The sequence below is a fragment of the Osmerus mordax genome, chromosome 11 (assembly GCF_038355195.1).
Source record: "Osmerus mordax isolate fOsmMor3 chromosome 11, fOsmMor3.pri, whole genome shotgun sequence".
Taxonomy (NCBI): domain Eukaryota; kingdom Metazoa; phylum Chordata; class Actinopteri; order Osmeriformes; family Osmeridae; genus Osmerus; species Osmerus mordax.
The window spans coordinates 4,449,742-4,465,534 of record NC_090060.1 but is presented as its reverse complement, the minus strand read 5'-3'; the positions used below and the strand labels follow the sequence as shown (position 1 = coordinate 4,465,534).

Here is a 15,793-nt window from a genome sequence, read left to right as displayed (position 1 = left end):
AAACTTGGTCACTGGTTGAATATGTTTTTTTCTTTCAGAGTCTAAGCATTACAAATAACCCTTAATCACATATTTCAAGGGTTGCGTAGCTTGGCTTGCATGGTGAAACAAGTCAGTCTGTTCCTGAGAACAAGCACTGCTATCAAAAGTGTTGATCAAGATAAAGAAACACACCTTAGATAAACCTACTAATAACAGGAAACACCCTGAAAATGAGCAGAGGAAAACAATAGGTATATAGGTCGGAACAGTGGTACGTTTTGAGTTCCTCTTTAAAAAATCGATTCCGTCTGTTGCAGGTTCCTCGCTGGCTCCGAGTCAAACACAAACTTTCCTAGTCTGGAGAACCAATAGCCTAGCAGTAGTACCGAGTTTGCCGGTCACTGAGGGGTTAACAGGAAACTGCAGCGCAAGGCTGGGGCACACGCTCCATGTCTGTATAAGGCTGTGTTTACAGCTTTACCAAAAGTACTGTCAAGTACAGGCAGGCCCAGTGCCTCTGTCTCCCTGCCCCCTCCCTCCATTTTTTCTCTCTTTCTCTCTGTTTACCCGAGACTACCACCATGCGCTTTCACCACACAGTGTCTCATTTCCCTACATCCATGGCTCCCTGTTCTGTCAATCGGGGTCTTTATACAACGCTCAGCCAGGACTTTGACATGTTATAGTTGCCTTCTTTTTCCATTTTCAGACTTCAAAAATGTGTGTTTCTCCCTTCAGAAAATGGGACGATTTGGGTGTGAATATGGTCTTGGAGATCTTACACGTTTCAGAGCATATGAATGGTATGAGTCATGTTGAAACACACAGTGGGTGTGTGTAATGACGGGCTAGGGCCTGATTCAGAACTGTGAAAGGGTACTTGCCTTTAGAAAAGGCATGAAAAGGAGAGAAAATATTGAACATTCCTCCATCTCAGGCCATTCTTAAACCCTGTTGAAAAGCTGAAGTACAGGAAGGGAGAAAAAAATGATAAACTCTATAAAAATGTCAAGCAATACTCTGACCAACACCTAGTCCCTCTTTCATGCCTGATAAAAATAGAGGCCCCATTTCGGCGAGGTACATGATGATGCAGATGGGGACATCACACATTCTTAAAGGAAGAGTAAAAATAACCTGGTCTACAGTCTTCATGAAGCACCATACAACCTGCTCTCTCTCTCTCTCTCTCTCTCTCTCTCTCTCTCTCTAGTGCAGGTCCACATGGACCTACCCATGCGAACCTACAAACACGCATGAAACGTTGACTGTGAGGCTGTAACCCAGAAAATCATGAACAGAGATAAACACTCTTTCCCCTTTCTTCCTCCTAATACACGTACACACACGGTCACAATCTCTAAAAGCAGCAAAGGCCACAAAAAGACCAGAAGTTTTAGTTGGTATGAATCTACCACAAGTCTCGCCCATCATCCAGACCTGCTGAAGGGACCAGTCCAAAAGGTACAGCACAGCGAGCCGCCCACACGGCCTCCAGCCATTTGAGTGGCGTCACACCGCGACACACAGCCCTAGTCCATACGACAGACACAGACAGGTCTTCTCTGAACAAGTAGAGCAACAACGGTGGACTGTGAAGCACGTATAGCAACATCTGGGGGCCAAGACACCTCACAGGCAAACGACACTGTAGTGAGATGGGGTTGAAGGAAACTCGAATTCTATTCGTGTCTTTTGGAGTCTGGGTTCCGTTCGACGGATTCTGGACTAGGGTTTCAAAAAAAAAAGGACCAGGAGCTGTGTCTTAACCTGAACAACTTTCTCACCTTCCTTCTTTCTGTCTCTTGCCCTTTCTCTCTCTCTTCTCTCTCTCCCTCTCTCTTCTCCCTCTCCCTCTCTCCCTCTCTCCCTCTCTCCCCTCTCTCCCCTCTCTCCCTCTCTCCCTCTCTCTCTCTCTCTCTCTCTCTCTCTCTCTCTCTCTCTCTCTCTCTCTCTCTCTCTCTCTCTCTCTCTCTCTCTCTCTCTCTCTCTCTCTCTCTCCTCTCTCTCTCTCTCTCTCTCTCTCTCTCTCTCTCTCTCTCTCTCTCTCTCTCTCTCTCTCTCTCTCTCTCTCTCTCTCTCTCTCTCTCTCTCTCTCTCTCTCTCTCTCTCTCTCTCTCTCTCATTCCTGAAGCTCCACAGGTTCTAGCCTGCTGCAAACACACATGCTGCAGGCTATGGTTTTTTTTCCCGGGCTCTCAGAATCAGCCACACAGTACCGTCTAGGTGGGCTTTCTGGACCGTTTACAGCCGTCTCCTCGTCCCTGCCGCCTGAGGCTCCGATTCGGCTTTAGCTTTGTTCGCCATCTGTATTCAGTTTGGTTCAGACACAGACTTTTTGGAGGTCTTGCTCTCCCCGTCAGACTTGAGATATAAAACCACTCAGCATTCTTTGTGTGCTGACTCATCAGTGCCTGTGTTCTTCTGGCATCCAAACCCCCCCCCCCCCCCCCCCCCCCCAAATGATGATTGGGGACACACACACACATTTCTTGGGTTGTCAGTGGGCAGGCCTCCTCCTTCTTCAGGATCTAGCCACTTGAGAGGGTCGAGGAAAGGGGGGATGTGGGGGTATAATTCTAGCCTTCACGGCTCTCAAAAGGCAGGGGCGTGACCGGCCTGGTCTATGCCCTTATTTGGAACAACACAATCAGCCGTCTCTCTCTCTCACTCTCCCCTCCTCGCTGTGTTTAATTTCCTTTTACAGGCCGAAGCGTCCCTTCTCTCGACTATAGCTGATGAGCATCATCCTGGGGAAGAAGCCCCCCCTCCCCCCTAGTATTGGATGGCACAGAGAAACGCCTCTCTTGGCTGTCCTGAGATGAGGATACGGTGTGTCAAGTTTGGCTGCACTGACTTAAATCGGACCGTGATGGAAACAGTGTAAATATCCAAACCATATCATATATACCACACTGTGCTTTAATCTCAGTTCTCCATCTAAGATGGGTTTGTTTTCAGTTCCTCGTTCCCTGTAATAATTTCAACGTTAGGGACCAGGTAACAATAGACAGAACCTCAATATCTCCACACATATACACACAATAAGCAAAGTAGAACCACGGACCACAATCATTTATTTGAATTTGGCATGGGTGAATGTTAGCTGTAGCTAGTATTTTTGCAGTTTTAAGCACAGATTCAAGTGTTGGGCCAACACTGTGGTCACTGTAAAGTATTTATGCCTGTGTAAACGTGTTTCTGGAGGGGGCAGCAATGGAATGAGGATCAGTGGTCTTCTTAACATGGAGTGTGTTATTTATATGTCACTTAGCACATTTCAAAACTTAGATGGAGAAGTTACAAGTTTGCTAATGATGATTTAAACATAGTTAACCCATGCCACTGTACGAAGAGTCAGAGAAAAAAATTGAAGAAAAGATTGCACTCGAATAGCTCCCCTAAAAACTAAATCTCTACCTTAATTCATACTAAAATGTATGAATTAAGTCTACCACAATCAAACAGAGCATTTTTGGAGGAGAGCCTTCTCTCATTGCAGTCCTGCTCAGCCAGTGCCCTAAGTGAGGCTCAGTTGACACGAGAGAGTGCGTTTGTGATGTCTGACAATATAAAACCGTTTCACACACACGTCCATTATGCTCCATTATGGAGTGGCACCATCCTGAACCCTCCTGCACGGGCATTTGCAGGCGGCCATTGCTGACCATGCATCAAATCATTACAGCATGGCTACCCACAACAAGCTTTGGAAGAACGATGATGTCAGGGCCCAGGACTGTCCAGTCATTGCCACTCACACTTGGCTTCCACACAAGTTTCCTGAGCGCAGATCCTGCTTTAACCATCTGTAAAAACACACCCGACAGTGGTTTGTACACGGCCATTAGGATAATCCTATGAAGAAGCTAGGTGACCCGTTAGTGAAACACTGTACAGTAGATCACAAGTATCCAGGGATTTAAAAACAGCCACACACACACACAGAGCAGTCAGGTCTAAAAATGGGAATACGGGGGTGATGCTGAAGACAAAATGTGAACTTTGAGGTGTTTTTTTTTGTTCGGTTTGCAGGGGGTGAATCCACAATTGAGATGGATTTCACCCCCCCCCCCCCAACCCAACCCAACCCCAGGCTACAGTCCCAGATCAGGCCATATGCGAGCTTCGGCCCTGAGTGGAGGGAACATCGCAGCCTCAACGCAAGACAAAAGAAGAAAAAGAACCAGCTAGAACCGAGGAAACTGGATTTGTCACTACTGAGACAATAGAAGGTTTTGTATGTTGAGCCACTCCTGTAGCAATGCGTCTAATCTTGAGGCAGGCTCACATAAAGGCCTATTTATGTGCGTGAGACGAGGTAGAACCAATTGGGCTCAAATGTAAGGGTTAATCAAGTGTTGGACATAAACAGATGTCACAAGGCAAGAGCTCAAAGTTCTATATTAGCAAGATACCTTGAAAGGATGAACTTTTTGAAGAGCTACCTGGCTACACTGCCAAGCTGGGAAATAAAGCTCTTCTGAGGTGAATTTTTTATCATGAATTAATCAACATGCACAGCCCCACTTTCTTTCTCTCTCTGCTTCGGGTGCTGGGAATAAAGAGCAACTGCTTAATTCATTACAAATAAGATTTTCCATAGGCACAATTAGGTCTGAGTTTTATTGTTATCAAATGTGAAAGTAGAGGCCATTGCTTGTGGGCGGAGTCCCTGCGTGAATAGATAAAAAGATAAAACAACAAAAGGACATTTAAGTGCAAATCCTGTGTTGCTAATGTTTAGCCAATATACTAATTACTTGACTTGCCTAGTAGGGAGGCGCTAAAAAGTTGGAAGAATATACAAACAACAGCCATTGGCCTGGGGTCACAGGGTCACAGGGTCACCAATGATGGGGGGAGGGGGGGGGCGAGGGGCGAGTTCGGGGGAAGTGCAAGTAGAATTTCAATCCATTCGTTTTTGTAGCCACTTTAAAATCTGCCCTGTACTGTTACAGCATGAACCAACTGTCCAGCAGAGGCAAACAGGTCAATGCAGCCTAAACAGACATCAGTAGAGAAAGAACTGTGGAAAGGGAAAAGCCAAAAACCATTTCTGGAAGCCTAAACTCACACTGCATTGCGAGACGACACACCGATTCTCCCACATCGTAACACACATACCTAGAGCACATGTTTTACCTCAGCGCCGACTGATATGGGGTTTGTGCCACTCGCAGATATGACAAACAATTCAGAGCAAATGTTGGTTTGATAACAACCATCACTGCATCCCAATACCCATACTACCCTAATACATAGTATGTATATAGTGTCTACCATCCAAAATGGTACCAGATGATTTATACTGCATACGGACAAAGACTACTTCCTGTGTCACAGGTTATACAGTCTGGAGGGAAGCAACGCAAAAGATTGATGGTTGGATTGTGGCTTATTTGCATATTTCACCCAGTTTGGTTAGAAAATAGAGCCATCCATGTGTTTGTGATGACTGAATGAGGTGGGCATTTCTACAGTTGCTGTGTCAGCTTGGGAGTCTGTACTGGAGTACTGGGAAAAAGTGTTGAACACTTGACCTATCAAAAGTTGTGTCACCACTCACATACCGGTAGAGACGGTGGAGTACAATGAACCTGAATATGTGACCACATTCCTTTCCTCACCTATTATGCAAGCAAGGTAAATGAAGTGACCGCTTTAGGACAGCTGACCATTCATTCAGCAGGCCTATAGGTCAGTGCTGGCTTTAACAAAGTCAAAGCACTATCCAGATACTAGTCAATGGGATTACTGACACTGCTATCACAATCCCTCTCTTTCTCTTTACATTCCTGAGGGACATCAGTTAAACCAAAAAGACTACTCTTGTTCAAAACAACAACATCAACAGGTGTATTGTTTCAGGAGAAAAGCTCACCAGTAGCTCTCCATATTTGTTTTGTAGAGACAATATGAGATTAGCTAGAGAAAAGAACTACAGTTATACAACTAACGGAGATCATAACAGGCATAACATAAAACTGCATCCTCAATGAACGGTCTGGTTGAAAACGATGTATGTTTTTTATTCATGGGGCCAACAGTTTGAATCAAAGCAAGACCCAGAAATGACCTAACCAAGAGCTGTAGCTTCAAAGTATGTAATTGCCAACTGCACAGGCTGTGACAGGATGTGGAATTTCTGGACTTGAGTGTTTTATGCATGGGGCAATTTGGTTCCGGGTACAACCCTGGTCAACTCCCACGGGGGGAACAAATACTTTTTGGATTCCAAAAAGAGTGGCTTCGTCGTGCTGAACGACAGCCAGACAGCTGCATTTTAATAATAGTGCACAATGAACGACCCTGCAGCGTAGGCCTACAACATCACTGACACGCAACGTTGTCTATCTAACTACCATTAAAAAAAATGATTTTCCAATAAATGTAGGCCTATGTCAGACAGAAAGGCGACTAGGCCTTAAGCCGCTGGCAAAAGCTCAGATTCCTACACACGTAAGTCATTTTTCAAATTACTTGGTACATGGTAAGATAGGTTTCAGATTGGTTTCAATACAATTTGGCATTTTTCAGCGGTTACAACAGGCAGAAGTTTCTTATGGACTGATATCGGACAGAGCTGGAAACTCCAACCGCTCTGGTTCGCCTAGCTCCTACTTGAAGGGATTTTCGTCAAGCTACAAAAAGTGATAAGATCAAAATGAAAGCCTGTGAAACAAATCAGTTGTAACATTGTAAGTAAAATACGGTTACTTTGATTCTTGATCGAGAAGAGCCATATCATGCAACAGCTTGAGTTGAGTCAAACCCGTGGTATAAACTCTATACGAAAAACTTAAGCCAGTTATGCTATATCAATACATTGTGGACTACAATAGCAAAACCCTCCCTCTACTGCACTGTACGGTTGTCCAAAAACCACACATAGCGTACAAGAACGATCAGATACGACCCGCTTACCCACCTCATTGTTAGGCGAGAGCGGAGATCCTCTCCGATGCAGTTTCGTTGACTTCAGATCTACGGCCCGGGGGTTAAAAAGCAAAAAAAGAAATACAAATCGACAGTTCTTGCGACATTCACAACTACAAGCAAAAAAGGTGAGTGCCACAAGCACGATAAAGACAAGGACTTCGACGATTTCCTGGTTTTGAAGAGGGGGTGGGGGTGAAAGAGTGGATACAGTAGGAGCGGGCTTGTCAACTCCAATCAGTATCCAAGACTCATCGTTTCTAAATAGCCTGTCCGCGCGAAGAGATTAAACCTTCTCCGATCAAACAAAAACTACGGTTTTTGTTAACAAATATGTTTTGTCAAAGAGTAAACTACTTTACGTTTCTTGATCGACAAAGCTGAGATTTTTTTTGCCAGACTTTACTCCCGGTCGCAGGTCGGTGTAATTCATTGGTGTCTGGCCCAACCCGCCGCCAGCTCCGAAGTAGGCTTTCATTCCAAGCTTACCCCTCCCCTCGCTTGATAAAAAAAACTCCTTTCCCTAGTGGCTGAACTGTATATGCCTAACACACCGATGTGCATTCAACCGCTGATATCCATAGGCTGATATCCATAGGCCGACACACAAAGTGTGTTAAAGGCATTATAGATGGACAGAAACGCCTATGTCTTTGTCTTTCACGGATAAAAGGCTCACAGGATGTAGGGCTATGTGTTCTAGATTATTAGCCTACTTGACATCATGAAAAATCTGGTATCTCCATAACCAAGTTGAAGGTAACACAGGTGACATAGCCTAATCATACACTGCATTCCTCACTGGAGCAGAGGAGGAAAGAATGCATTACGTCTGCATTGCATGTGTAAACATCTAAAGCACTGATCAGCACAAACACACGCACAAACACACACACCCAGATGACTATTCCACAATCTGCTGAGTAACTGATAGTATGTCATGTCATATGGCCGTTTTTATTAAATGTGGTTGGCCTCTAAAACAGCACCATACAGCAATGCTTTAAATATAATACAATTCCAAGCCATTATGTAAGCTTCATGTTAATTATATAATCAGATTTTTCTCCATCAAGCGTGTAATTTTGTGGAGGACAGGGGAGAAAAATTGTGAGTGTGGGTTGGGACTGTGGTGTATATGTTGGTGGGGTTTTGAAAGTGGATCAGTCACAAGCAAATTCTCCAGCAGCCATTTGAGTTTTTTCTCCTTCCTTGTGTCACTTTTCTAGAGCCTTCTGTCAGTTCTCTTGCTCCATAAAAGGGTACACTTTGTTGGTAGACCTGTTAGACACAAGTGAGTGGTTAAGGAAAGGTTAAGGAAATATTTGAGTGTCTGGACAGTGAGAGTGAGATCTAACAATGGAATCAGAATCCGTTTTTATTGCCATGTAAGTTTAAACAAACACAGAAATGACTGTGGCAGAAATCATGCTTGGGGTGACAATTACATTTGTGTGTGTTTGTGTCCATTGCAGAGACCGCATTATGTATATAGCACTCTATGTTACAGAAAGGTAGAGTCAACTTGACTTGGTCATGACAATCCGTCTGTAAATGGGGACCGGTTAAGTATTAGTCTTAAAGGGGATGAAGCTTACTGTATGACACAACCACATTGAGATGTTTTGCACACAAACAATTGGTAGAATAGTGTTCCAGGAACTGTTTACAGAATGGACAAGATAGTCAAATTCAGCAAACTGTCTAGACAACAATGACCTCATTTTACTACTTTAAATACGATAATAAATGCAATTGCATGAACACGAAAGAAGGTGTGTAGGCCTACACACATGGCAGGAAGGGAATGTAAGCAGAGTGAGAGGAGAGAGAGAGGGGTGCAGAGTCTACGTGGTCTGGGTATAGCCAATACAGAATGCCCATTGCACCAATTGCATTGTAAGAGCGCCCTCTACAGTGTGACTAAATAACATGCACCGTTATTCATTGCCGTTAGATGGCAGTCGATCCTTTTTATCATGGTCTGTAGGCCTACATCGTGGTCCCATTCCGTTGTCTTGTCTGGCGAGTTGTGGTAGCCTATCATGTTTAGGGGGGAAACTAATACGATAAATGCTGTAGACACACAGAGTTGTAGCCAATATTTCTCTTATTAAACAAATTTGATTATTAACATGTAAAATAACAATAGTCTAACTGAACTAACAAGATCCACTTGGACCAATATGTTCCACATTTTCATAGCACGTTCACATTTTGCCCTCAACACTACAATTTGAGGCAGGCTATCAAACCGTTTCGAAGTCGCACAACAACTAGGCCTACTTAATTTATTTTCACAGTATAGTCACACATGTTAAATGACCAGGCTACTTTATCATTCACAATCAGCTCTCTGAGTGACCTATCGCGTGCGTGGTGTGTATGTGTGTGTTTATACTGAGTTGATACCTTCTGCCACTCTCTCCACCTGCCTCACGGCGTTGACACCACGACCATAGATCTGCTTGGAAACAAACTGCGGCGCTTCAGATTACTGGGCCCGATCGATGGCGAGTGCGAGCCGCGCCTGGCGGTGGTGTCGCGTTGCGCGGATGGGAGAGTATCGACGCATGGCCGATCGCTATCATAATCACACTTCCCCTCTTATCGCTACTTTTGCCTGCCTGCCTACTGAATAAAACATCCCCCTTCCTGTTGCGGATTACTCACTCCAAAATCTGGAGGGAACTGGACTTTTTAAGAGTCTTATTGTGAGGAAACGTGAGAGAAGATAATTTCAACCTCTTCTTTCCACAGTGGCCCTACCATTCAGCAATGACTGGAGATCCTCATATAAGTAAGTCCAGCACATTGAATTTACCCAAACAACATCTGGCTACACGGCAGGCCCCGAGTGGCCATCGGGAGAATCGGGAGAATTCCCGGTGGGCCGCACTGCCCGCTCATAAATTGGGCCGGCAGATCGCCCGCTTTCTCTTTGTTTTTTCACACACCGAATAAAACTATATGTGTTAAGTTCTTCTGACAACCGTCTGGTGGTCCCACCGCTCAAGAGCGCCCGGTCCCAACACAAGCTCTTCTCCTGTCTGGCCCCCCAATGATGGAATCAATTTCCCACCTCCATCAGAGACAGTCTCCCCACCTTCAAGAAAAGGCTCAAGACGCGCTTGTTCCGGGAGTAGCCTATACAACGGTAGGCTACTTACAATTTGCTGGACCTGATCGTTTCCTCCAGGAACACAATTACTCTTATAGAAGGATTTAAAATTCTTGTAGGCTACACGCTGTGAAATATATTATTGTTGCTTGCTTTTCTATAGGTACACTCTTGCACTTTTGAGGTTCATGTTGTTTAATTGTAACTTGTTTAACTACATGCTCTTATGGTTCTTCCCTTTGGCACTTATTTGTTTTTTCACAATGTATGCTTCATGTTTTGGCTAACCGCAATGTTTTGGGGCTATCGTTGTTATGATCAGTAAGCTAATAAGCTATAGGCCTACTAGGTTTTAGTTTGAATACGCGCATGATCAGAACGTGCATTAGAAAGTGCCGTTTTCAGTTCTCAAACACGAGCGCGTATACCAAGGTTGTTGCCATGGAGACAACACTAAACTATCATTTATTGTTGTGGAGTGAGTTAGCAAGATTAAGCTGATGCGAAAAGAATAAAATGGATGGTAAAAAGATGCGGAACTGAAAAAGCCAGGTGAAAAAGATCTGTCACTTCATAAATCTGTTCCTGGAAGGTTGGGAAAAATATGTTTTCTCAAAAGCCCCGAATCTTTCAGGTAGCTAAAAGTGTGGGTTGTAATTTCTGGAAACTATAGACTAGCTCTACAGTAACAATATGAGTAGCCTACACAAAGCTCCAAAAAGTATTTTGCAATGAAATTAATGCAAAAAATCTCGTTCGGATTTTTCCTCACATCCAAACCTTGACTAGGTCCTTGGTTCGGGGTAAGCCCCAAATGTTTACAATGTATGGCTCGGCCCCTGGTGGGGATGGGCTGGTTTTGGCCAATACACGCACGGGATGAAAATGGGTCCCACTCCGGCCCTGTTAACAGGAATGATTCACTAAAGGCACACAATTCGCCACAAACCTTCTACAAGGCCCACCATCCTTGCAAATACAGTTTACAGACCATAACATCCCTGGAGGCTTCACCTGAAAGCTTTAAATCAAAGTCACAACCTCGACCCAAACACAGGCTGAAGGAAGAACACCACAGCTGCTGGGCCCCTCAAGGCAGTGTCATGAAGGGGAACATAGGGCATGAAGAGGCTATTACTTGCCCATCATGGTTACATCAAACCTGTTACTCGAAGGAGCCTCAAGCTTGAATGGCAAGGAAGGTGAAGAAAGAGCATGGGAAAAGCGCAGTGACAGGAAATTTGGTATGAGTCATGACAAGTGGGTCTGAAATAGACTTGTAGAGAGAAGATGCACACACAAAAACACACCTGCTGGCAGTAAGGAATCAATCATAGCAAATATGTCAAATCGGGATCCAACACATACTTATCATGAATATCCTGATATAAATCTGAAAATCTTAAAGATTTTCAATGAGAGACAGACATTATTTCCAAAACTCATCAATCCTGTCCATTTCCAGAACAGCAACTGTTAGGTGGGGGCAGCGATTATAGACATAACGTGATCATGTCAAACTGACCCCAACTTGATGCCCCAAAGGCAACAAGGTAACCTTTGACCCACCAGGACAACCTACCAAACTTCCACATTTCTGGTGATAAACCAGTAATTTTAAGAGACCTACAAAGCAGTCTTAGTCCTCCTGCACATAGACCAATAAAGTAACTCATCTCTGAATCTCGATGCTGACAGCATATGCCATACAGTTGCCACGAGTGAAATGCCAACTCCTTCAGAAGTGGAGAGAAGCTCCAGACAACTAACAAAGTGGTCAGAGGGGATGAACGGTGGCGAGGGAGAGACTGAAACGGAGAGAACAGGGTGTGAAGTGACAGTCAGCACATCTGGTCTCATCAATAATGCAGGACCTCTTTAAACAGCAGTTTGTCACAGATTGAGCCCTGACGACTGAAATCAACACTGACACCCAAGCTTCCGCCAGGGGAAACAGGCGAGGGGAGAGAGGTGACGGCGAGGGGGGGGGGGGGGGGGGGGTGAAGAGACAAAGAATCTGAAGTTAGAGATCTTTGCACCCCTCACTCGAGAAGACTTTCATTTGAACTATAAATTGGAATTATACAAATGTCATTTATGTATTATATATGGCACTCTTAACCAATACGGCAGCGGTTTAGTCAAATCTACTGCATTCAGCAAAAAGTAAATTGTAGATAATCGAGTAAAAGACAGAATGGGAAAGTACAAATCTTGACAGCAAGTCTTTTCAATCCCTCTCCACCACTTTAATTAGCAAAATGAAAAAAAGACAAAATGTCCCAAAACAAAACAGAAAATGTACATGCCTTACACATTGATCAGCAATTCAAAGTCTGCCATTATCGCCTTCCCCCACTACCAACTTGTGATGCAAAACAGGCACACACACAATGATCCAACACAGAATTTCCACAATGACAGCCCTTTGCTAGCATCTCTATCAAAAGGCACGCAACTAGACAGAAGTTTATTTCCCAGTAATGAGGGGGTTCCTCAGGACCACAATGACAGAATCTCCTCTCAGGAACATCTTGGAGATGTAGCGGTCCTTGTTCACTGGCTTGGACTTCTTCTTGCCCTTGCCACTCTTGGGAACTTCTGTCCACATCTCCTTTACATTCTCCAGGACCATGTTGCAGTGCCTGCATTGATGAGAATCAAAATGCGCTGATGTTAGTCAAAGAACAGCAAAAAAGCACTATTTGAAGGAGAATTATGAAGACAGTTACATTGGAGTGTGGTCTTAGATATAGTATATTTTCAAGAGATCTATAAATCACCGTACAATGGATTGCTCATTGTTAGCAGTTAAAACTTTACCTGTCAAAGGCTTTGACACGGCCAAGTAACTTCTTGTTGTTACGGCAGTTAATGAGGACCTGTGTGTTGTTCTTGACTGACTGGGTGAGCACAGACAAGGGTCCTGTGTTGAACTCCTCCTCCTCCCTTTTCTGGAGCTCCTCGGGGGTCATCTCTGACTTGGGTTTATTTAATAGACTCCTGTAAGGGGACATGGGAACAGTCAGTTACATCAAGAAAGCTAGACGCGATTAAATGAATGGATTACTTAAAATACCACCACTAGCCTACATATCTGTAATCTCACTATTGAACTTGCTAGCTACTATTGATGAGTTTAGCAGTATCTTAGATAAAGAAAAACTAGCAAATAGCTTGCTAGCTGAAGCACTATACCTTTCATGATTAGGTTCATGTTACTGGTTTATAATAGAAGGGGTATCTAGCAGTAACATACAAACCATGTAGAAAAACAAGTTAGTAGCCTAATTACAGTGAAAAGATCGTTAAGTTATCGAGATTGTTTGCATGCTAGATGTTGTGGCTAGCTTTTTAGCCGTCGACATTCTCCATTCATTTTGCATCAAGTCCTAAGAAATATTTACTGAGTCTATACATCATGTAACGTATTTTTTATACTCACATGTTTGCAGTATTTATGTATTTAAGGGAGTAATTGTCAAATTTCCACCGGCAACTTTTGTTTCTACGGCTTCTTTATCGTCGCGCCGACGTTCATGTGGTTCTCTTCTGAGTTTACACTACCACTTCCGGGTTACCAATAGAGCGCTCTGTGAAACGGTCGTAATTATTTCCGGGTTACCAACAAGTTTGAGTCAGAGATAAATAGCTTTTCTCCATGGCTCTGGTGTGAGTATTACCGGTTCAACTACTAATGCAAGCTCATTATTTAACCATCAAATCAATTTTTTTTAATTAATAAAAACATTTGATTGAAAAAAAAATCAATTTTAATATACATTTTAATATACATCCCTATACATAGGGAGTCAGGTGGCTGAGCGGTTAGGGAATTGGGCTAGTAATCCGAAGGTTGCTGGTTCGATTCAGGCTGTGCAAAATGACGTTGTGTCCTTGGGCAAGGCACTTCACCCTACTTGCCTCGGGGAGAATGTCCCTGTACTTACTGTAAGTCGCTCTGGATAAGAGCGTCTGCTAAATGACTAAATGTAAATTTACATTTCTATCATGTTCCCTATTCTACAAGTGAAGCCACTGACTGACCTCTTCAGCCTTGCCCATGTTGAAGGGAAGTAAAGTTAAGGCCACATGTAGCCTTTAATTTACATGAATGCAACCAGACCTACCTCAAACCATTTCTGAGAGTGAATTGAATGACAAACCATTAAACATAAGCCATGTAAGGGCAGTTGTCGGGGAATTGAACAGGTAGCTCTTTTGTATGTCTCCAGTGACAAAAACAGGGAAAGTGTTTGAGAGAGATGGAGATACATGCATAGTGCTGAGACATTGAGAGATTGGCTTACTAGAGAGAGACATGCAGGCGCCCAAGTGGTGCACCACAAGCTCACCTTATTTCACAGGGTGGCGACTCTACCTGTGGGGGCACTTGCTAGGGGATAATCACACCCCCCTTGTGCTGATTTGGGAAGCCAAGTTAAGGATTGGTTTACAAAGCTTGACTATCATTATGAAACATATAGCTTTGCCTACCTCAGCCAAACGCCTTGCACTTGCCCCTCTTCACTCACTCTTACTTAATACGGGAGACTGTCATAAGCCCCAGATTAAATCCCCCATAGGGCCCCTCGAAACTTCAGTGTTAAAAGGTAAAGTGAGCTTCTCAGTCATGGCTTTAAATATGCCGATAGGGTGGTGTGTATGGGGAGAAGAAGAAGACGGAGTGTGTGTGTGGCCTGGCTGTAGAGTGTCAGTGAGTGCCTATGAAAGACACGTGTGATGACTTTTGCATCCATTAATCATTTTCTCTAGCCTGTGGTAGAGACCTCGCAAGGTGATTTAGAGGTGTGGGTTTATTAGCCATACCTGTCAAGAAATATATGTTATTTATTACAAAAGTTAGGATTGTGTTACAGTTGCCCCCGAGATAATGCCCTGTATCTGAGCTATATTTGATGATCCACAACTGTCGTTCCATCCCACTCTGTGGATATATCAGAGGGATTCACAGAGCCATGAAAATATTGTTATTATCTTTGTATCTCCATTAGTTTTCCAACACTGTTGCTGTCGTTACATGATCCGTCTCAAGAGCAATTTGGCTCATCCGCAGCATCGTGTTCGAGACCGGGCTTGGAGTAGTGGTTAGTCTTCATAAAGCCTCTTTTGTCATGGCGGAGGCACACTTCCAGAAAACTGTCCATATCTGTGTCCTCACACGTCTGTTTTATTAACTTATATATCCTATGAGTCCATGAAAGTTGAGGGAAGGTTCATCAGGCTGTGATGTAATGTGCAAGTGTAACAGTAGAACCAGATCAATGAGATCACCCTGCTGTGATGTCTATCTCTCTTGACTTACATCGTGGTCTAGGCGTATTGGCCTGCAAACTTTCTGTAACACTGACACCTTCGCAGTTTCAGATTTGAACTTTTGATGATCTTTAGTTTGACACGTGCAGCCAGAATCAAACACAGTGAAATACCGTTAAGGACATTAAATAATGTTTGTAGGCTACTACTTTGATTTGAGGCCAACTGTTATTTTTGATCACAAAAGTAAAAGCATAATATGGGCTAGCCTGCTTAAAATATGCAGCCTCTTAGAATTGGTATCTGAAATAGGCCTATACTGTGGAATAACCACAAAGTTTGGCTAATTGTAATGCAGACCATAAGAGCTCTATGGTAAGCGAATAAAGGCCTAAAGCTAAATTCTAATAAACCATAATGCAATAAGTCTAATTATTGAATAGAAAACGGCGCCACAATAGCAAATAGGCCAAT

General features: G+C 43.6%; 2 protein-coding genes across 2 annotated transcripts in view; both read right to left on the bottom strand.

The window, feature by feature from the left end:
* The window catches only part of vaspb (vasodilator stimulated phosphoprotein b), a 36,879-nt gene extending 29,511 nt beyond the window's left edge, over positions 1–7,368 (bottom strand). Inside the window, 2 exon segments of the mRNA XM_067246604.1 lie at positions 6,914–6,969; positions 7,082–7,368. Of these exon segments, the coding sequence (XP_067102705.1) occupies positions 6,914–6,918 (5 nt within the window). The 5' untranslated portion in view covers positions 6,919–6,969; positions 7,082–7,368.
* Positions 7,369–12,267: 4,899 nt separating this feature from the next.
* On the bottom strand, positions 12,268–13,618 carry snrpd2 (small nuclear ribonucleoprotein D2 polypeptide). The gene is made up of 3 exons (XM_067246401.1): positions 13,488–13,618; positions 12,866–13,045; positions 12,268–12,687 (listed from the first exon to the last, which is right to left on the bottom strand). Coding segments are annotated over exons 1-3 (357 nt in total). The 5' UTR covers positions 13,490–13,618; the 3' UTR covers positions 12,268–12,512.
* Positions 13,619–15,793: the final 2,175 nt, after the last annotated feature.